The sequence below is a fragment of the Aegilops tauschii genome, chromosome 5 (genome assembly GCF_002575655.3).
Source record: "Aegilops tauschii subsp. strangulata cultivar AL8/78 chromosome 5, Aet v6.0, whole genome shotgun sequence".
Taxonomy (NCBI): domain Eukaryota; kingdom Viridiplantae; phylum Streptophyta; class Magnoliopsida; order Poales; family Poaceae; genus Aegilops; species Aegilops tauschii.
In genome coordinates, this window is record NC_053039.3 from 560,058,828 (window position 1) to 560,081,316 (window position 22,489).

Below are 22,489 nucleotides of genomic sequence, written 5' to 3' on the forward strand. Positions count from 1 at the left end.
CCTGGACTTCCTAAAGGCGGCCTGGCCGGGAGGGCATGCCTGGAAGGCAAACCATCCTTCCCAATGGGGTCCACCAGTTCTCCCTCTCCGACAGAATGGAAGGCAAGATCTAGAAGGAAAAATATTGGGGTAAGATCAAAGCCAGATCCAATTTATTGAAACCCTAACTGCAAGCTCCAACTACGGCTGTACAAGAGGCGGAACCCTCACCCAACTGAACTCTGATGGTCGCCGGGGCAGAGAGTGGAGAAGCCTGAGGCGAGGAATTTGGGAGCGATCCTCGAAGACTCATTTTTTCAAACTCGTTCTCGAAGACACGTTTGTTTCGCGAGAGGAGGAGAAACCAGAGTGTTTGTGTTCTGTTTCGGAGGCCTTCTACAAATTTTATCGGATGCACGGGGTGTTTTCGCTAAAATGCAAGTTAAGTAACTCGGGTCATTCTTATCCTTAGATTCCAACGGTCCAAATGGCACAAAGGCAGGCACACCATCACCACCAACTAGCTTTTTTAAGGAGTAGACATATAAAATATATAGACCTATGTCTATTATTTTTTAACATTAATGATCGTTATCACGGGCGGTTGGCAGCTACTGCAGCCAATGCACTTGATCTCCGGTTGGAATCCGAAATCCATATATTTATCTTTGTTTTTTCTTTCCATCTTCTGCTGACACATGGAACCCATCCACATGTGCTTCCGGCCATCCCGGACCTTTTTGTGCCACATAGGAAATCCCTGTTTGGATAGAACCGCAAGGTTAAAAGCAAACCGGATTAGAGAGGACAGGGTACATATTTCTGGGATTCGGAGGTGAGGGTTCATTCTTGAGGGACTTATAACTTCAAGGTCTAAATCATACTTCACTTCGTTTGATTAGCTTTTGATCTAGCTAGCTAAAAAACATTCCATTGAAATAAAATACAAATGTGATGAAGTGTGCAGGGAGGAGGGGGGCAATAGCCCCCTGCACATAATGTATTAGTGTTGGTATTTTGTTCTGCAAATCAGAACTTACCTTTCTTTTAATCATTGTTTTGTTAGATAGCTCATCATTGACCCCAAATGGTCAAATTTTGTCTTTCTTATCTATGTATATCCAAGAAGGCATAACCCGTATGTCATCCAGTTCTAGGTCAGGAGCAACGCATTGGCACAGCAGAGCGCTCCCGTGCTAACTCCAGGCCTCATGCTACCTCATACCTCAGGCAGGTGGTTGCCTGGTGTTTGCCGACGCAGAACTGCCTGAAGGTGGGGTCGATGATGACACCCAACACGGTAGGGGTGGGCATAAAATTCTTCGAACCAAAGACCGAAACGATACTGAAACAAAAAAAACCAAATTTTTGGTTTCTGTCGCTGTTACAGTAAATTTGGTTTTCTAGTATACTAACCGAATTTAATGTGGATTGTCTTGGCATGGTGATTGGGGATAGGGCTGGTGGCGGCAATATACCTGAGCGAGGTGAGGTTGGGGAAGGAGGCATCGGTGAACTGGTGTAGATCAGTACGGGGGCGGAACATCGGTCGGCCTTCAGCTCGAGCTCGCCCCGGGAGGTGGAGGAGGAATTGGTGTTCTGGGATGTAGGGTTGTGAGAATGGGAGGACTGAGAGCATGGGAGGCAAACCTGAGAGTGTAGGGGTGTGTGCTCGATCGGTGGGTGATTGCAGTGAAAGCCAGCGCCGTTGGTTCTTTGGAGACACGGGGGGGAGGGGGATCTTCGACGAGGTGGTGGCAGGGGAATGGGTGGAGCACCTTGGACGAAGCACGGCGAGGCGGCGGCAGGAAAATGGGCAGCACGCAAGGGAAGGGAGGAAGGATGGCTAGGCGGCGGATGTCGTTCTTCTTCTTCTCCTCCTCCCGTCTTTGTCGATGAGATTGAGCGAGAGCTTCAATATGTTGAGCCAGTTTTGCCCTCTTGCCGCGCGCGAGAATATTTCCTCTGGTGGAGTAGCAACCACATAGTGGAGGTGGCTGATGAGTTTCTGTTTTGGACTATCATGCATGCATGGGTGTGACCAAGAGACGTTGTGAAAAGGACCTAAAGTAGTTGTTCTAAGCCCGAGCTCATGTGAGCTCGGTAAACAGTAAAATTAACAATAATTGTTTCTTTATAAAAACTCTAATTTTTTTTGTGTGAAACATTGACAAAATGTTTGTTGGCTTGCAAAATTTCGTCACCATATGACATTCGTGCAAATCATGGCAAAAAAAAAATCAATGCCCCAAAATGTTATTTTCAAACAAATTGGAGCATCAATTTTGTTATTTTCCACGATTTTCATGAACGTCATATGATGTTGAAATTTTGCAAGCCAACAAACATTTGTCAATGTTTCACACACCAAAAAATTCATAATTTTTTGAATTTCTTTTCATGTTTTTTGATTTTACTGAGCTCGGGAGTAGAACATTCGCGTCCCCTAAAGTGGGGGAAAGTACGTGTAGGACGTATCCCACACAACTCTCGAGAAATTGAGGGAATGAGCTAGCTCTGCGGTATCCACTACATCGATCAATGATTGATTAATCTTACATTGGACACAACATGAGTATGAATGCACAGATGCAGGGCCCAAAATTCTGAATTACTGTGCGTGGAGCATGTTGGGGAACGTAGTAATTTCAAAAAAATTCCTACGCACACGCAAGATCATGGTGATGCATAGCAACGAGAGGGGAGAGTGTTGTCCACGTACCCTCGTAGACCGACAGCGGAAGCGTTATCACAACGCGGTTGATGTAGTCGTACGTCTTCACGATCCGACCGATCAAGTACCGAACGCACGGCACCTCTGAGTTCTACACACGTTCAGCTCGATGACGTCCCTCGAACTCCGATCCAGCCGAGTGTTGAGGGAGAGTTTCGTCAGCACGACGGCGTGGTGACGATGATGATGTTCCACCGACGCAGGGCTTCGCCTAAGCTCCGCAACGGTATTATCGAGGTGTAATATGGTGGAGGGGGGCACCGCACACGGCTAAGAGATCTCAAGGATCAATTGTTGTGTCTATGGGGTGCCCCTGCCCCCGTATATAAAGGAGCAAGGGAGGAGGAGGCCGGCCCTAGGAGGGGGCGCACCAAGTGTGGAGTCCTACTAGGACTCCCTAGTCCTAGTAGGATTCCACCTCCCATATGGAATAGGAAAAGAGGAAGGGAAAAAGAGAAGGAAGGAAGGGGGCGTCCCCCTTCCCTAGTCCAATTCGGACCAGACCAAGGGGAGGGGTGCGGCCACCCTTGAGGCCCTTTTCCTTCTTTCCCGTATGGCCCAATAAGGCCCAATACGTATTCCCGTAACTCTCCGGTACTCCGAAAAATACCCGAATCACTCGGAACCTTTCCGAAGTCCGAATATAGTCGTCCAATATATCGATCTTTATATCTCGACCATTTCGAGACTCCTCGTCATGTCCCCGATCTCATCCGGGACTCCGAACTCCTTCGGTAGATCAACATACATAAACTCATAATAAAACTGTCATCGTAACTTTAAGCGTGCGGACCCCACGGGTTCGAGAACTATGTAGACATGACCGAGACACGTCTCCGGTCAATAACCAATAGCGGGACCTGGATGCCCATATTGGCTCCCACATATTCTACGAAGATCTTTATCGGTCAGACCGCATAACAACATACGTTGTTCCCTTTGTCATCGGTATGTTACTTGCCCGAGATTCGATCGTCGGTATCTCGATACCTAGTTCAATCTCGTTACCGGCAAGTCTCTTTACTCGTTCCGTAACACATCATCCCGCAACTAACTTATTAGTCACAATGCTTGCAAGGCTTATAGTGATGTGCATTACCGAGTGGGCCCAGAGATACCTCTCCGACAATCGGAGTGACAAATCCTAATCTCGAAATACGCCAACCCAACAAGTACCTTTGGAGACACCTGTAGAGCACCTTTATAATCACCCATTTACGTTGTGACGTTTGGTAGCACACAAAGTGTTCCTCCGGTAAACGGGAGTTGCATAATCTCATAGTCATAGGAACATGTATAAGTCATGAAGAAAGCAATAGCAACATACTAAACGATCGGGTGCTAAGCTAACGGAATGGGTCAAGTCAATCACGTCATTCTCCTAATGAGGTGATCCCGTTAATCAAATGACAACTCATGTCTATGGCTAGGAAACATAACCATCTTTGATTAACGAGCTAGTCAAGTAGAGGCATACTAGTGACACTCTGTTTGTCTATGTATTCACACATGTATTATGTTTCCGGTTAATACAATTCTAGCATGAATAATAAACATTTATCATGATATAAGAAAATAAATAATAACTTTATTATTGCCTCTAGGGCATATTTCAAGTCTGTTTTATTTTGTACAATATTTATGCAAATATCAAATACCAATACTAAAAACGTAATGGGGTAGTAAAGCAATAAACTAACCTCATGTTCAACCTCTACAGCATTATCATCACAAACATCATTGACATTAACATCTGCAGTTCGATTTTCAGAATCAAGTTGAGAGTCTCTCACAAAGTATCTATCAAGTACACTAGTTTGAGATTTAGCCTCAACTTTCGGTCTTTGTTTCTTCTTACGCTCTTCAGCACCAGAATTATACTTCCTAATTCTAGTAGTCATGATGAAGATTCAGGAAGAAAACCTAACAGAATGCAGGTGATCAAATGAAATGTAATTAGTTTCGAATAGCAAGGATTACCGGATGAGTAGATCATTCAAATACAAGAACATAAATTGAAAAGAAAACCTTGCTCTTGGAGATTAAAACATGCATAATAGGTAGTCCAAGCGTGGGGGTGTTCCTGAATCCTGATTGAAGCAACGAACGGCACTGCGGTCCGTGGCTGTTGCGTCCTCGGGCAGCAATCTGATCAGCCGATGGGATCGGACTGGAGGCAACTGCGGCGAAACCATTAAGTAGAAGGAAAAAGTCCAAAACAAACCTTGAATTTCTAGGTGAAAGCTAAATCAAACCTTGAACTCCCAATCCCTGATATCAGCACACCAAACTCTCTAATCCCGGTCTATTTTGAACCTTGAGAGGATTTAGCTGGTATTTGTTGAACTGGGCCGGCCCAGTAGCGTAGTCGCTCTCGGCGCTCTGCTCTAGTTTTTCTGTTTTATTCACACATGTCTAATTTTACTCAGCACCCAATGTACATTTTTAAGGCACACATGAAATATTTTTTGATAAACTTGGACATTTTAAAATACATTTCGTACATTCTAAAAAATACATGTTTTCAAAAAGATTCTTAATACATGGTAATATTATTCCAAATAGCCATTTTACATTTTCTTAATGCCAATAAGCATTTTATAAAACTACACGAACATTCTTTTCATTGTTCAACATTTTAAAATTGTATACACTTTTTCAAACACATGTGACGTATATATTCTGTTAAGGGTACGACACATTTTCTTACAACACGCAAACACTTTTTTTTACATTGTACACACTTTTTCTTAAAATCGCATGAACACATTTTTGAAACTCGTGAACATTCTTGAACCGTTACATTTTTTTGAATGTACGAATTTGTTTTTGAACCACACGAATATTATTTTACATTGTATAAACCTTTGTTTGAAATGGCCCGTACATTATTTAAAACTCGTGATATTTTTTAGATGTCATAATTTTTTTTATCACACCTTTTTTCAGATTTCAAAATTTGTTCCTATTTTTAAAATATTCAAAAAGCTTTCGCACTTTAAAATTATGTTCAGTTTCAGAAAATGTTTATGTTTCAAAAAGTGTTCTGACTTTAATTTTTTGTTCAGGTTTCAGAAAATGTTTATGTTTCAGAAAGTGCTCGAACTTGAAAATTTTGTTCCGGTTTAAAAAAATGTTTATGTTTTAGCTTTTTCAAAATTGATTGTTTTTAAAAAAAATATTGGTTCTTAAAAATTATTCAGAATTTTCAAAAAGTGCTACCACTTTATAAAATGTTTGGGGATTTCAGAAAAGAATACGTTTTCAATACTTCTTTGCCCCTGAAGAATGTTTCCAAAGTTCAACACTTGGGTTCTACTTATGTTTTGTGTAGTGGCTAGCAGAATGAGGTCAACCCTGCCAGATCCTAAGTTCGACTGCACGGAAGTCATCTTTGATTTTAAATTATTACATCACGCGTTAAGAAAAAGAAAGAACTTTTACGCCGCGTGTTAAAAAAACTCGCTTCCTATCTGGTGGGCCGGCCCAGTGAGCAGCAGACAATCTCGGATTTGAGCTGCCACATGGACAATTTCTGTTTGGAAAAGCCCTCAAGGTTTAAAATAGACCGGAATCAGAGAATTCAGTGTGCTGATTTTAGGGCTTCAAAGTTTAAGGTTTGATTTGGCTTTCGTCTAGAAGTTCAGGGTTTGTTTTGGACTTTTCCCTTCTGAAAAGGGAGAGCCTCAACAAGTCAAGAGTTTCAGTGATGCCCCCAGCAGATACAAAACAGCATGCAGTAGGTGCACACCAATCAAGTACAACAAGTCATGGCAGGCAATTTTTCGGTAAATTCAAAGAGAGAAACATGCATCCAGAATTCCAGATTGCAGTACACAAATAATTCAGCTACTACATTGCGAGGTTCACACGAACCAAGTATCCTAAGGCCTTTGACAACTAGAATTAAAATTACGACTGAAGGCGTGCAAAAGCCTGTGAGCGCTATGAGACCCATCATTCCTTCAGCATATCTTTCAGCGCATTATTATCTCCACGGACGAGGAGGATTCATGGGCAAGTTCCTCCTTAACCCGACGTCTGCTTGCTTCATCCACCTGGGATTTTATTTCACAGTCGGTGCAGTCCTCGCATGGGGGTTCTCCAAGCAGCACGATTTTCTTCAACCCCACAGCTCGTTCCATGACTAGCCTTATATAATTTGTGACCTTGCCTTCCTCCTCGAGCCCTTGAATCTCCAGCCATTTCAAGTTGAAGTGCTTGAAACCATTGGATGGTCCCCACACCACGTTCGTCTTCTCCGCACCTTCCTCGGACACTTTGGCGCATGGTCGAGCTCGAGATAACTTCATGCAAGGACATAGAAAATAAATACGGCGTGTTAATTAAACTTGACACCAACGCATACAGGACGATGTAATAACAATTGATATTAAATATATCTACCATTTATAAATTAGCAACATACTCAATATTAGTATCTAAGTTTGGACGAACTTGCATGAACTAAATCATAGGCCAAGTAAGACATGCGAATATGCTTCAGTTACTCTAAAATGAGGTACGATCTAACATGATATTTTTCCGTCTTGCATGGACATTGTCCCTCTGCAAATCTTAAATGGAGCATCAGAACTACCGTTGGCATTTCACTATAGTTCATATACAATAATAATATCCATGTGTTCCATATATCCCAATTACTATGCGACCTGTATGCACTACTTGTAAGATTTGTGATAGATTAGAGTTGGTGAGTGTTTGTAAATCAGATTAGCTTTGCTGGTGTATTGTTAAAGCTGGTTGTTCGAAAACCCGTCATACTAGACACAGTCATATCCGATTAAATTACAAAAGAAGGTAGAGTAACAGAGTTACATGCAACTTCTGCAGGGCAGGTGCAGCTTCAAGGATAAACAGGGTCCAGCTCAGATCACACTCAGGAAAGATACAGAAAAGCCCCACATCCGTTAGGTTGCTGAATATAACAGCGAGCTGGTTCGGTTGTTCCGGCTGAATCCAAATCTGCAAGAAGAAAAGGAACACAAATATACAACTGAAATTGGTAGAGAAGAACATATGATTTGTGCGTAGAAGAAATTTATATGGGACAAAGAAATTAGCTTTACCATTTGGTGGTAAAAATTGAGATGCAATTTCGACAAGTTCGTTGCACTCCTTGACAAGCACTTGCTCAGCAGGAATGGCGCCTTCCACACCTTGGGCTGACGAGTGAGGCTGACTTCGCAAAGCTCGGGAACATAGCCGAAGCGAACCGGAGGGTTCTTCAAGGACCAGTGGCAGTCCACTTTACTGAGCTTGGGGACAGAGATGAGCTCGATCCTCCTGCACACAAAGTGGATGAACTCGAGCTCCTGGAGCCCAGAAAACGGTGTGTCAATCTTGAGGACAGAGTGGCGATGAACTAGTCTGCAGGATCTCAGTGTGAGGCACTTGAGCTTATCGCAAGCTCTAATGAGGTCGTTGAGGTCTGAGTCCCCGAAAGCAAGGCCCTTGAGGGATAGCCTTGTGAGGCACCGGAAAGCATCCTGGTAGGCCCTGGAGAAGGACATCAATTGCTGCCCGAACTCGGCGAGCTGCGAGGGAGTGTATTCCCCGGGCAGCAGGGATATCAGAAATTCGAGGGATTCGGTCCTGCCGCAGCTGAGGACGTCCTCAACGGTGCGGCCGATGGAGCTCAGGTGAGGGGCCGAAGGGTAGAAGCAGAGGCGGAGGTCCTTGATGGCATAGCTGCGCTGGCATTCGCAGTGGCGCTCGGCCGGAGGGCACACGGAGAGTAAAGCGGCCGCGAACGCGTCCATGGTCTCGGCCAGCGTGGCGCGGCGGAAGTGGCGGATGCCGAGCGCCACGAGCGAGAGCTGGTGAGGGAGGTGCCGCCACCGCGTTGAGACTGCGCCGGCGCGGACGGCGTCGCGCAGGGCGAGGCGCTCGAGCGTCCGGAGGAGGAGTTCGTCGGGGAGCGCGCTGATTCTGTCCTCACCTCGGCCGACGTTGAGCTTCAGCGGCGGCGATTCCATGGTCGGGATTCGGAGGCCGATGGATGGAGAGGCGTCGAGCGCGCGGCGGCCTCCTAAGCTCGGCTTCTCACCCCCGGCGTGCGGGCCGTCGGTCTGGACTGCACGGGGAGCGGCACATCCACCACGCGGCCAGATCGATGGATCCTCCTCCTCCTCGTCGACTCCCCCTCCGGCGTGCTGCTGGCGTGCTGCTAGTGGCTCAGAAGCATGGTTAGCTTCGATTTGGTGGTTGCATGGATCATGGGTGCATTGGATTGGATTGAAGTGTATTTGTGCGGCACTGGATTCCTCTCGGCTGCTGGGCTGGGGTGAGAGAAGCGAGGAGCACGGGAGGGGAGGAGACAGAAAACTTCGGAGGCAGTTGGGCGGGTGTCGTTTTTGCCGGTGGCGAGCATGCATGGCCGATGCTCTCGGTGGTGGTCGGCAACGAGGTTCCTGGCCAAACGCGTGGTCGGCACTCTTTGTCGTCGTGGCAGTTCGACTGGAAGCTTTTGACGCGTGTTGATGTTTATCTACACGTGTATCTTTGGGACCTGATTGCTATTTTTCTTTTATTTAAGGTCCGTGATGTAATTCGAACTGTAATATCTCTGAAGCCTTTTTAGCTTCTGCATTTTTTTGCGGTTAACCAAGTTTCATTGCTCAAAATCTACATGATGTGGGGTACAAAACAGGTAATGCGTTTCGGAGAACCAAACATGCCGAACCTGATCCAATGAGTGAGAAAGTTTAGCTAACCTATCTGCATCTGTGTGTTTGAAGCTCTACCTTCAAAAGTAAATTTACAATTAAAAATAAAGATCTAAGCTTAATCTCGCTAAAAATAGCTCCGTAAGAACCATGGCTACCTTTGTCAATGTCACTCACCATCTGTTTTGAGTCCAAGGCCATGATAAAATTATGGAGCATAAGATCTTGTGCTAGGGATAAACCATCCCGACAAGCGATCGCTTCCACTGTCGCCATATCCCCAATGATAACTAGGGCTGAGCTACCCATGAAGTTAACCGCCTCATCTCGACACACTGCCACCATGCACTCCTTGCATGGGCTCTAGAAATTCCTGCATCAACGTGGGTTTTTGCAAATCCCCGCGACGGAGCTTTAGGTCTAGCCACTGTAACTCCCGGTGGTAGCCTTTTGGCTTCTGCTGTTAAATGCAAAGCAAGGAAGGCTTCCTTGGAGGGCTAGATTTTGCGCAACAAAAGGAACCTTTTTCTCTTGTGGAATCAACCCCTCTCATTTTCACAGGCTAGTTATCGTGTAGGTGTACATCTCTAGTTTAGCCAACCTGTGATTGGATGGTTAGGAGGACAGTGGTATCTCTAGTTGACTACGGTTCAAGTCGAAGACTTGACACCCGTGCTTGTATTTTTGTAGTTTTATGTGAGACATTCCAGTGATGTGTTTTCATTGGGAGGAGACGTCCCCGTCGAGTACAAAGGTGTCTGTGGTAATTTCGTCAATCTCAAGATGATATATCGGCTCAGTTTCTCGAAGGTTCTCATAGAGATAGGGTGTGTGTGCATGCGTTGATAGGGATGACTGTACGTGCGTATGTATGAGCGTCTGTGACTGTGTTGTGTGCAAAAAAAGTTTGGTTGTAATATTATTTACTACCTCTGTCTGGGTTTATTAGGCCTCATTGTATTTTAAGCCCAACTTTAACAATGTATTTGAGTAAAAATATATAAAGTATATGGTATAAAAAGTCTATTATTGAATTTGTATTTCAAAGATGTTTTCTATGGTATAATTTTTGTGACATATAGTTTACATTTTAATAGTTAAATTCATGGACTGGCTCGAAAGAAAAGGGGGCCGAATAAGCCCAGATGGAGGTTGTACAAAATTAACCATAATTAATGTTGATTCTAAAATTAATTGCTTTTAGTGCAATTTCCAAACTAATATTAATAAAATTAACATGTTACCAAATTACTCCATCCATTGCAAAGTTGTACTAAGCTAGCAACACTTATTTCGGGACAAAAGGAGTATTTATTATGTGATGGATACATTATTGAAGCCGCGTGAGACATTGAATATAGGTGGGTTGGATGGCTTGGATCATTTGGATCAATTTCATGAAACAGGCTTTCGTCCGTTATCTACTACTCCCTCCATTTAGGTGTGTAAGTCGCCTTACAAAAACCAAATAATCCCAAAACACTTAGGCTGGTCATAGTGGAAGTAACTTAGTAAGTAACATAGCGCATTTCAAGACAAGTTTGCTTATGTGGCATACAGTTAATGAGGAGAGAGGTGTTTGGAGTAACATAATATGTTACTGTAACATAACGCAACCCAAAGCAAAATGAGTCTATAATGTAATAAATGCTATCATCTATGATACTACTTGTATGTTACTTTGCACTATGAAGGTAGTAACAAAGACTAGTGTCATATGCATGACACTAGTCTAAGTTACTCCCCACTATAACTAGCCTTAGGCATAATACATTGACTCCTTCCTCGTTTCTTATTTCGTGACATATCAACTAATAAGAGATGTGGGTCGTGCATGCTTTCAATGACTTGAGACTACCAAACATGACATGCAGTGGTTAGTTCATTGCATGGAATGCTATTAATTAGCAAAAAGACATTAAGTTCTTTCGTTTTCCACTCCGCCTTGGTTGCGGTGCACAACCTAAGTTGACTTATACACCTAGACGGAGGAAGTATGTCCCTAGATCCAAAACATCATCATATTTAGTTGAAAAAAAAGATCATCATATTCGTCTATATCCAGATGCATCGGTAAACGTCTTTGATCTAAAATATATGTTCAACTATCTCCATCGCGTCCCCCTGATCAAAACTATCTTTCCCCAACACGTTTAGTCTCAACGCGGCGGGCGTCGTGCTTGACCGTCTAGATTTGCATGCCGGTGGATGGAGACGCGCTCTAGGCGGCAGCCTCCTGCGCTCGCCTTCCCACCTCTGGCGTGTGGTCCGTCGATCTGGACGGACGGGGAGTTGCACCTCCACTGCACCAGATCGATGGATACGACTCCTGCCATCTCCAACTCCTCCTTGTCGACTCGCCCTCTGGCGTGGTGCTGCTAGTGGCTCGGAAGCATGGTTAGCTTCGATTTGGTGGTTGCTTGGATTGTGGGTGCATTGGACTGGACTGGATTTGTGCGGTGCTTGATTCCTCTCGGCTGTTGCACCGGGGTTAGAGACGCGAACATGAGGAGCTCGGGAGGGGAGGGGACATAAAAAGCTCAGGGTGTGTTTGGTTTGTGCCGCAACTAGCCCAGCCAAAAAATTGGCATGACCAGCCAATGTACTTACCAAAATTTTGGTAAAATCACTAAGACTTCATTTGGTTTGCCACTAGCTGAGTTGCCAAATGTTTTGTACGAGTAACTTGGATCGATTAGTGCTTGATTTGATTTTAATTTGGATGTACCTTGAGCCAACAAAGAAAGAGACAATTAAAAATAAGTTTTTTGTAACATAAAAAATAATTAAATATAATATGCCAAAAAATAAACGTGCAAGAGTATTAGTAGTGGTTTTGAGAACATTTTCCCAATAGTAAAAAAATCTGATGGAAAGAAGTCCGGTAGCCAAACATATGTTAGGCTGGAGCTTACACGGGACTGATCCATCCAAACTAAGCAAAAACGAAAAGAGACCCACATACAGAGCGGGCAAGAGCAGGCTGCCAACTATTTGGCCGAAACTACTTCATGGATGATTTATGCACGATCCACAATCAGATGGATGAGCTGCACTTCAATTTATCATCTGATAGCTGGATGTGAGGCATCGTGCAACAATGTGCATGCAGTGTCGTTTGCATAGCAGCGTTTTTATTTGGCGAGCGTTTTCCATGCCCTTACTGCGCCCACGAATTGGCAAGATAACACGCGGGCATCCCAGGTAGGGTGGACGAGCCAATTTTTCGGTGCTAGTCCAAACGGCAGCCAAATCCCGTGGGCGAGCCCATTTTTTGGTAAGGCTGATGTTGGTGGTAAACCAAATCGTACCATCAATCCTTTTTTCTAGTGTGAGTCCTTTTTTTGGTTTTTATTCTATGAGTTTTTTTACTGCCCTATGAACGTGACACGTGTAATTGGGAGTTGTGTGTGTGTTGTGTTCCGTATTCATATTGGTTCTAATCATGCGCCATGTGATCGCCGCTTTTCTTTTAGCCACATGGCCGATTTTACATCGGTTCTGTGGGCTCTTCGTCCGCTGTGTGTGTATATTAGAGCATCTCTAGCAGATGACGTAAACCCTCATCTGCAAACTTCGTTTACGGTATTCCGTAAACGAATTATGCGGTATGGAGGATGCCAAGACAGAACAGATCCAGCAAACATCACCGGAGTAGGTGCGTGATATTCAAACTAGCAGTTCACGCCACTAAACATCACCGCGGTTCATCCTTAGTTCATACTGCGTCACATAACATAGTTCTAACATAGTTCATACAAGCATAATAAAACAGAAATTAAACATAGTTCATACTGCGCCACATAAACATAATTCATACTTAAACTACATCTACTCGTCATCACCATCACCAGACTTGCCGACACCGAGGTGGTGCTTCATCAGGGAGTTGGAGAACACGAAGGCGAGGTTGTACTCCTCCCTCAACGGTTGCACCCACGCCGCTGCAGCTTGCGAGGCGGCTCGTCGCCACGGACGCCGAGCCCCCCTCGACCATCCCGACCGCCACCCACACATGCCATCGGCCCTCGGTTTCGGTGGCTATGCTCGCCGCAAAACTAAGCCGAAGGGAAGGCGATTTCTTGCCGGAGAAGTTGAAATGCGGCAGAGGAGGATAAGGAAAAAGGCGGATGCAAACCCTAAAACGTCGGTGCGCCGGTATATATTGCGGATACAAGAGGCGGCCTCCCATAAATTTTTTACGGGCTAGCCCATTTTTAGAGGATCTGTAGAGAGGGCCGGGCCATTTTTTTAACTCCAATGTATTAGTGTTTCTTTATCATTTACCGGAAACCCTCAAAAAGCACTATCCCAAATGGAGGTAGTACCACCACCAGTTACTAATCAGCATATTCTTCATGAAGTGCAAACCATGTGTAGTAGTTATCATTTTTATGTTTCTATATTAAACTCGCGGGCAGCAATAATCAGAATTAACCCAGAAACATGGTGTCAAGGTCAATTGAACATGACAAGTTGTATACCTTTGAAAACAGTCAGGACATTCTGGTTGGTTCCATTGGTGAAGTTGTCCGATGTTAGGATATGTGCAGTCAACTTTAAACAGCTCCCTTTTCAAAGATCGCCATCGAAGCTTTGCTTGGAGCCTTGGAGGTTCTTCTATTGTGTCTTGCATAGTCTAGAGAAGCTGAACAACGCAAACAGTACGTGGCTCCTACCACGCAAACCAGATATCTGGAATATGACTGAGGTGTTGTAGCATCATTAGGTCCCAATTCTCCCTGGTTGGCATCGAACGAGTTTGATAACAGAGGCACAAAATTTGAGCTCATCTTTTTCTCTATCAGCCAAGGTGTTCCAACTTCCAAATTTTGCAACGTCTTGAAATCATTAAACAAAGTTGGAAATATGTCACCCCGAATTAGATAAAATAGCTTCTATCTTTTGTCCCCGCCTGCCCTTCATGAGGGAATAAAACTAACTGAAAATGTGCCTTAGCACGCATCAGCCATATCAGGCAGACAAAATGGTAGCAGGCGTTTATTATATCCCTACATCATTTTCTATACCTACCTTTGATGTTTTCTTTGAATCTAAGAAGGTATGCAGTGTCTGTTTGACATAGATAGTTTTATCAACAAGATTTGACTGCATGCTACATCCAGGTCGTTCTTCGACGGATCATCGTGAGAGAGAGACTTTTTAGTTACAAATGGTAAGTAATGAAACTATGTGATAATTATCCAAGTTGTACAATCTTTCAAGAGTTCTTTTGTTTGTTCATACAATGGCCATGTAGTGTCCGCTGATTGGTGCAGAAAAGCATGTCACTCTTTCTCTTCTGAATGGACCGAATGCATATGGTGAAAACTGAATATGAATTTTCAGGGTGAATATGATGAAGTATCTTGATTGTGATCCCTCTTTTTCCCCTGATGTGGAGTGTGTTCTTCAAGGAAATTGTTTTTCTAAACCATCCTGAACTTACAGGTCAAAAATAGTACTGGCTTTGCGTAGAACCCAGACGTCGATGCACACAACATGGAACTGTGGCCACACCGCGGCAGGACCACAGGAGGAGAATCTTCTCCTTCCCCCCAAGCTCCGACAGACAGATGCTGCATTCCGTCAAGTTTTTCTCCTCCTCCCCGTCCTCCACGGAGCTGAGCCGCCGTGCGCCGCAACGGCCATCGCTATGGCTTCCTGGTACGTTAGCGCCCTCTTCTTGAGCCCCTTGTCCGCCACTGCCGCATCAGAACAGGAAGGTGGAGTAGCTGATACCTCAGACGTCACGCCAGGAGTGCGCATATCCGGAGACAACCGGAATCGTCGATTGGGGGGGGGGGGGGGGGGGGGGCTCCGCGGTTGGGAACGTACCGGGCCAACTCCCCAACTAATTATCGTGGTATCCTTGCACCGGCTAGTTTTTGGCTGCAAAAAAAAAAATCAAAATAGTCACAAAAAAGAATCCTAGCTAGGTTTAGTATATTTAGAATACGTACGCGGTGAATACCCCATGACCAACCCAGGCCGACCCATTTAACACTATAGCTGTAGTTTGGTTTTCTTGGTTATTTTACTGGTCGGTCCCTTTTCTGTTTTGTTTCTGTCCGTTTTAGGCCAGTTTTGGTCCTTTTTGGTAGTTTCTAATCTCTTTTTCCTTTCCTTATTTCTTTTTCGTTAGTTCTTCATTTTAATTTTATTTTTCATGATTTTTTTATCATGAACTTTTTCAATTTTGTGAACTTTTTTCTTAAATTCTTGAACTTTTCAAAGTCATTTTTCTAACTTTGTGAACATTTTTACAAATTCAATTCCTTTTTCAAATTCGTGAAGTTTCCCAAATTCTAAACCTTTTAAAATTTTGTGAAATTTTTTCTTAAATTATTGAACTTTGTTTAATAATTCATGAACTTTTTAAAATGCGCAAACTTCGCAAATGCGTGAACTTTTTTAAAATTTACAATGTTTTATTCGTGATGTTTGTCTAACTCATGAACCTTTATCCCAAACCCATGAAGTTTTTTCAAAACTATGATTTTTTTTGAATCCACAAACTTTTTATCAAATGCATGAATATATTCAAATCCATGAACTTTTATCAAAATCCATAAATTTGGTTTTCAAAATCTATGAACTTTTTTCAAATTCATTAAATTTTACAATTTTTGAAAATTTCATATTCATGGATTTCTTTTGATATACACAAATTTTTACAAATTCATATTTTTTTTTCTAATTTATGATATTTTTATTACATAGTAAAATTCTAAAACAGTTGAGAGCAGAAAAATAAAGAAATAAACTAGAGCGAGTAACCTGCCTACTGACAGATGAATTATGTAGTGGGCCAGGGCCAGAACAACCGCCAAGTTTTTTTAGTGGTTGAAACGACCGCCAACTAGGATGTCTCCTCAGTGTAGCCCAAACTCGGCCCGGATGTCCGCTCGGTGGGTCGGAAAACGTAGTCAATGCCCGATGGCAGCGATTGCACAGCAAGCAGAAGCTGGTTTTTTTCTAACTTTTTTGGAATTGGCAACTTCAAATATGTGACACAATCATAGTACTTTTTTTCATGACAGTTGCAAACTTCAAATTAAAAAAAATCAGAAGACCGGATAAATTTGGCCTCTGTTTTTTCCTAACTTTGCCATGCTATGATCAGTAGAAACAACATACTTGCGAAGACCACCTTTTGTGTCAAAATAGGCTTTCGCCATGCTTTATCAATAAAGCAAGCATCATGGCCATCAAACAAGTACAAAATCACCGAGATAAAAAAAAAGTCTGATGGGGCATCAGCGTAAGCGTGTCCGAAGAACTTAATTGAGTTTATCTTGTACTCCATCCAAAAGTCTTATATTTAGGAACGGGGGAGTAGAAGTTAGAAACGGCACTGTAAGAACAAGATCAAACATCTTTCTTAACTTACTTTATTTTCTTGAACAGTTGATAACATCAATTTGAAACAACAAAAGTTGAATTAAATCTGGTGGCCGGCGTCTGCATGGCATGCATTCTCAGGGGCGAAGTAGATCCTACCAGCTCTAACGTCGTAGACAAAGCGCTTGTCCACTTGCTGCATCGCGCCGATGATGGTGATGTCGTTGCTCTGCACTACGGCGAGGCAGATGTCGTGGCCCACTGCGACGAACAGCCGTTGTGGCGGCAGCACGAGCCGCGCTTCAGCCTCGGCGAACTGCAGCGTCACCGTGGGCAGGTGCTGCCAGAGCTGCGACGTCGCACGGAAGCAGAGATGGTACTCGACGCGCGACACAATTGACACCCGGAGCGGCTTGAGGTGGTCGACCACGGCGTCCTTGAGCTTTTCGTAAGCGGGCGCTACCATCACCATTGCCGCTGTCCCAGCATCGAACGCGCATCCGCCGGTCCACCTGCCACCATGGAGGTGGCGCTTGAACAGCTCCCCGATATGCGGCAGCTGCCGCCCGCCGACGCTGACGCCCGCGAGGGTGACGAAGTAGGCACTGAAATCTCGGCTGGTGGTGAAGCTCATGTACAAGATCCTGGTGCTCACCATGTGTTGGGTGTGCGGGATGTCGTCGCCAAACCGGAGGAAGCTGTGATGGTCCGGCGAGCCGTGGCTAGGGAGGCAGTAAGAGAAACGATGCACTTGCACGGCACCATGCCTGTGTTGGCCGAGCGTCCAGATGAGCGACGGGGCCTGCCTTCCCAGGCCGAGCACCCCGGCGAGCACTCCGTGGCTGTTGAAGTCGAAGCCCTCGCTACTGTGCGTGCAGCCAATGACGACGCCAGCAACCTCCGCCTCCTGGCCGGCGGCCGCGAAGGCTAAGGTCTCGTTGCTCAGGACGCCTCTCGCATCGATGCCGTGAAGTCCGATGCTACGAAACTTGCATGGGTCTTGAACTGTGGGCCGATGCCCATGAGCGGGCGACAAGCAGAACCTGCTGTTGCCCGGTACATGGCGGAACGACGGCGACTTGGCAGGCTCGAAGGGCGGCGGCTGCTGTGCGAAAGGCTTTTGGACCGGCTTGCACTGCATCCACAGTTTGCTGCTGGTCATATCCAGCGCGAGGACGTACGTGCGTCGTCCGGCCCCCGTCCCAACGCTGGTGACGACGCTGTACTTGCCCCCAATTTGTGTGTGCATGGGGGGGCGAAGCGCGGTGGCGGCGTCCTCATTCAGGTGCACGAAGCCGTCGTCGTCGACGTGGATGCTACGGTTCGAGCCGGGGCTGGGTACCAGCCGCAGGCTGAAGCCACCGCCAGCGACGACATCGGCAGGGTGGAGGAGCGCCGCAATCACCAGAGGAAGGAGGAGAGCGCGCGCGGCGAACCTCATGGACATTTCTGTTGCAGCGATGCTTGTTGGCGCTTGATGGCTTAGTAGTTCGGTTTTCCGCAAACCCGGATTTGACGTGTATATATATTGGAGGGGAGGGTTTGCTGCATTTAGTACGAAGGGAGAATCCGTTTCTCAGATTTGCATGTCCCTTGCAGATATCTACGGAGGAGATACACACATTAATTCATGCCATTCTTGAATTAATGCTGCAAATCGGAAAGAGTGATAGATAGAGGCAAAAAGAAAAAAAAAATGCATATCCCTTGCAGATACCCCTATGGAGGAAATACGCACAAATCAATTCATGCCATTCTTGAATTAATGGTGCAAATCAGTAAGAGTGATAGATAGGGGCCAAAAAATGCATATCCCTTGCAGATACCTATGGAGGAAATACACACAAATTAATTCATGCCATTCTTGAATTAATGGTGCAAATCGGAAAGAGTGATAGATAGAGGCAAAAAAAATGGAGCCCAGGCCTGGCCCGGATGCCGGGCTTTTGGGGTCGGGCCTCCGGGCTGGGCTATCCATGCACAGGTTTAGTTCTGACTGTTTCATCAAGGTGAAAACTTTTATTCTGGCCTTTGTGGTTGGATCCGGCGACGGCGGCACTTGAGTGTCGCTTTCAGCCTGAAGGCATTGGTGTGGAAAATCCTCATCATCAATGTGGTGTCAACGGTTGGTGCTGATACGATCTTAATTGTAGTTTGTCGATCGCTGATCGGATCGATTTGGGGTGTTTTCTTTTTCTTTTTCTTTTTTCACGCCTACGCAGAGCTTTTGCTCTTATGACTTTACTAGTCGCTGGTGTGTTTTCGTGTGTGTGTGTTGGGTTCGTTGTGTGCATTCTAATTATGCAGCGACCGGGTGTGTGCGTTCCATACGTGTACCCGGCCTACCCAATGGATGCATATTTTTTTCATTCTAGTTATGCAAAGGCCGGGTTTGTTGCCCAGTAATTTGATGTAACGCCGTCAAATAGGGGATTCCGTGTATCTATGACAAACTCAATATATATTGCTCGATAAATGTATCCCACCCTACATTATACTAGTAATATTTTGTTGCAGAATTTAACTATTTGTGATTAATTAGGCCAAAAACCTATTGTTCGAGGAAATCAATTTTACAAGTTGAGAAATGTTTAGTGATCCATAGAAACTGTATACGTGCAAAGATCACCTTTGGTTGTGCCGATGCTTAATTGAGTTTACTTGTAAAAATAAATTAAAAATGCACGACCACAAAAACCACCCTACATGTCACGCCTGACATTGCCTCCTTCATTGCATCCACCCTACAATGTCCAGTCTCCTCTTTCCTGCAGATCAACCTAGGACTCCCTCTAGCGCCTACTCGCCTGCCCGCCAATGCATTTCTACCTATCATCGACAAATGCAAATAATTTCTCTCCGGTTGGCCGCCTGACTGCTCTCTAAAGCGATAGACTAATTGTCCTATCTACAGTAATTGAATCCACCCTGGTTTACTTTATGTCCGTCTTTCTCATCCTGAAAAGTGTACTCACAACTCTGGATTCGACCTGCCGCGCTTTCTTTTGGGCTGCGGAAGAAACATGCACGGGTGCTGACTGTCTATTTGGTTGGAAAGATGTTTGAAAACCTAAGAAATTCGGTGGTCTAGGACTGAAGAATCCGGCACAACAAAATCGCTCTCTCCTCATGAAGTTTGCCGCCAAAGCTTTACTACCACAACGCACACCATGGCTTGACTGGCTTGCTCTCCAACACCCCAACGCTCTTATTAACTCACAAAGCAACTAGCCCTTTCTCTGCAGAACCATTAACCAACAACTCCCCTTCCTACATCCCATGTCCTTTGTTTTGACCAACTCGGGGACCAACACATATTTTTGGCTAGATACTTGGCTACATCATAGACCACTTGCAGAACTGTTCCCCTACCTATGCTCACACACCATTCTCCCACTTGCTCGCGTGGCTGCTGTTTTGAATCAAGGTTTAGAATCTTTCCTGCGGACTCGCCTAACCTCTAATGTTGCATCCGAGTTGTTGTCTTTGTTGTCTTTGTTGCAAGACTTTCAGCCATCGCGGGAACCAGATGAGCGCTTCCTCATTGGCGGCCTACCTTTCTCCACTAAAGCGGCATACGAGCTCACCCTGAGAGAGGACTTGGTGGACCTCCACTCCATGCCTATCTGGACATCACGAGCCCCCAATCGGGTCAAGATTTTCGCATGGCTCCTATTTCGTGGTCGGCTAAACTGTTTAGCCAATCTCTTGCGTAAGCATATTGTTTCTGACGCCCTATGCCTAAGATGCGGGTTCGACGGCGAAGACATCACACACATTTTCATCAACTGCCCCCTAGCGAGGCGTGTATGTCTCAGACTTAGCATCACTCCCAATGGCTGCCACGACGATCTTTGGGATTGCCACATACCCGCGGACACTGATCACAGAATCTGGAACTCAATGTTGCTCATCATTCTGTGGAAGATATGGGATTCTAGGAATGCGATGACCTTCAGGCAGCAGAATGACCACGACATCACCACCCTCAAGAACATCCTACAAGACCTTATGCTTTGGATCCCCCGGATGAAGAAGCCAGAAGAAAAACAAGCCGCCTCCTCGTGGCGTTCTTACCTGTCATCATGTTTACACGTGCTTATATAATTCACCTCTTTGTAATTAGTCATCAATGGATTACAAAACTTGAGAAATATAATGCACGACCACTGTTTGGCTATCAAGCTCGATTACTCCCGAAATCTGGAGATTGGGTAGGGATCTGTGTCACGACCATTTTTGCTATGTGTACTGTTAGCCAAAAAATGTTCAGTTCGTACGCGGCCATGTCTTACGATGGGCCCGTGAATGGTTGAATGTAACGGAGTTATTTTAGGGCAATCTCATGAAGCTTTATTAAGGGCATCTCCAAGACGGACCTGCAAACCTCCCGTAACCGTTCGGGCCACGCTGTTCGGAAACGATTTCTCTCGCAAACCGGAGACAATCGTGTTTGGGGGGTGGGGGGAAGCGATTTGTCCATTTATATATAATTATGTTTATTTCAGCCGCGTGTTTTTCATTCTTTTTTTAATTTTCATAAAGGTTGCTAGGTCGGTCCAAAAAGGAACGAGACAAACAACTATTGACAACGGAGGCGGAGCAGCCAGGAAACTAGTTTTTTCGATAAAGGACATTTCATTAAATAGATATATCGAGGTGATACAATCGCATCGAAAGAAGCCCGGCCTCTGCATAGCTAGATGCACACAGCCAAAAAAGTCCAGAGTACCCTAAAAGCAAAAAATAATTTGATACAATGCCAATCAAAAAAACATGTCCAGCCTAAGGAGTGGCAGATCCTATCCGTAGGTCACACCGCCATCCATGGGGTTAGAAAACCTCCCTGGCCGTATGCTCTAGCCATGTAGACGCCATCATAAAAAGGTCTCTGTCCTCCGGCCTCTGCAGGATAGACCAAGTACGGAGCCATCGTGTACACACATGAATAACCTGCATAGGAGATGAGACACATTTGTTATTAAAAATCACATCATTCCTGGTAAGCCACAGTGCCCAGCATAAGGCCGCCGCTCCCACAAGAATATGTGCAGAAAATTATTTATCAATACCCCGCAACCAGTTGCCGAACATGTTCCGTGCACTACGTGGTGGGTATAGATTCAAAGCTACTTGAACTATGGCCCAAACTGCCCGAGCGAACTTGCACTCAAAAAATAAGTGTTTAATAGACTCGTCGTGTTGGCAAAAGACACATGTCTTGGAACCATGCTAGTTTCATCGTGCCATATTGTCTCTAGTTAGGATGACTCCTCTGTTAAGAAACCAGAGGAAAATCTTCACTCTTAGAGGGATTTTGAGCTTCCACAATTTCCTGTTATCAACTAGAACATCACAATGAACCATTGCATCATACATGGATTTTACTGAAAATTTGCCATTCTGATGCAAGTTCCATCGAAAAATGCCCGGCTCACCTGACAGTTGAATGTCCTCCAGGCGAGTGAGTAATTCATTCCATGCTGCCAAGCGAGGGCCAAAAAGGTCCATACGGAAAGAAATATCAGGGTTTTCTTGTCCTAAAACTTGTTTGATTGTGACGAATTTATGTCTAACAATCCTATACAAGCTCGGATATTGCACCATTAGTGGGTTATTCCCTAGCCAGATATCTTCCCAGAATCGAACCTGAGAACCGTCCCTAACTGAGAAGGTCCCAAATTGGAAAAAGAATTCCTTGGCCTTCATCACACCACTCCAGAAATGCGAATCCCCAGGTTTC

The 22,489-nt window shown here is 44.9% G+C and overlaps 2 protein-coding genes across 2 annotated transcripts; both read right to left on the minus strand.

Annotated features, from left to right (window-relative positions):
* Window positions 1–6,484: 6,484 nt before the first annotated feature.
* LOC109745751 (uncharacterized) lies at window positions 6,485–9,084 on the minus strand. Its single transcript, XM_020304867.4, has 3 exons — window positions 7,804–9,084; window positions 7,553–7,699; window positions 6,485–7,020 (listed from the first exon to the last, which is right to left on the minus strand). The coding sequence occupies exons 1-3, from the start codon at window positions 8,710–8,712 to the stop codon at window positions 6,691–6,693; spliced, it is 1,386 nt and encodes a 461-aa protein (XP_020160456.1). The 5' UTR covers window positions 8,713–9,084; the 3' UTR covers window positions 6,485–6,690.
* Window positions 9,085–16,770: 7,686 nt separating this feature from the next.
* Window positions 16,771–18,240, minus strand: LOC109745742 (aspartyl protease family protein 2-like). The gene has a single exon (XM_020304857.4). The coding sequence runs from the start codon at window positions 18,191–18,193 to the stop codon at window positions 16,847–16,849; it is 1,347 nt and encodes a 448-aa protein (XP_020160446.1). The 5' UTR covers window positions 18,194–18,240; the 3' UTR covers window positions 16,771–16,846.
* Window positions 18,241–22,489: the final 4,249 nt, after the last annotated feature.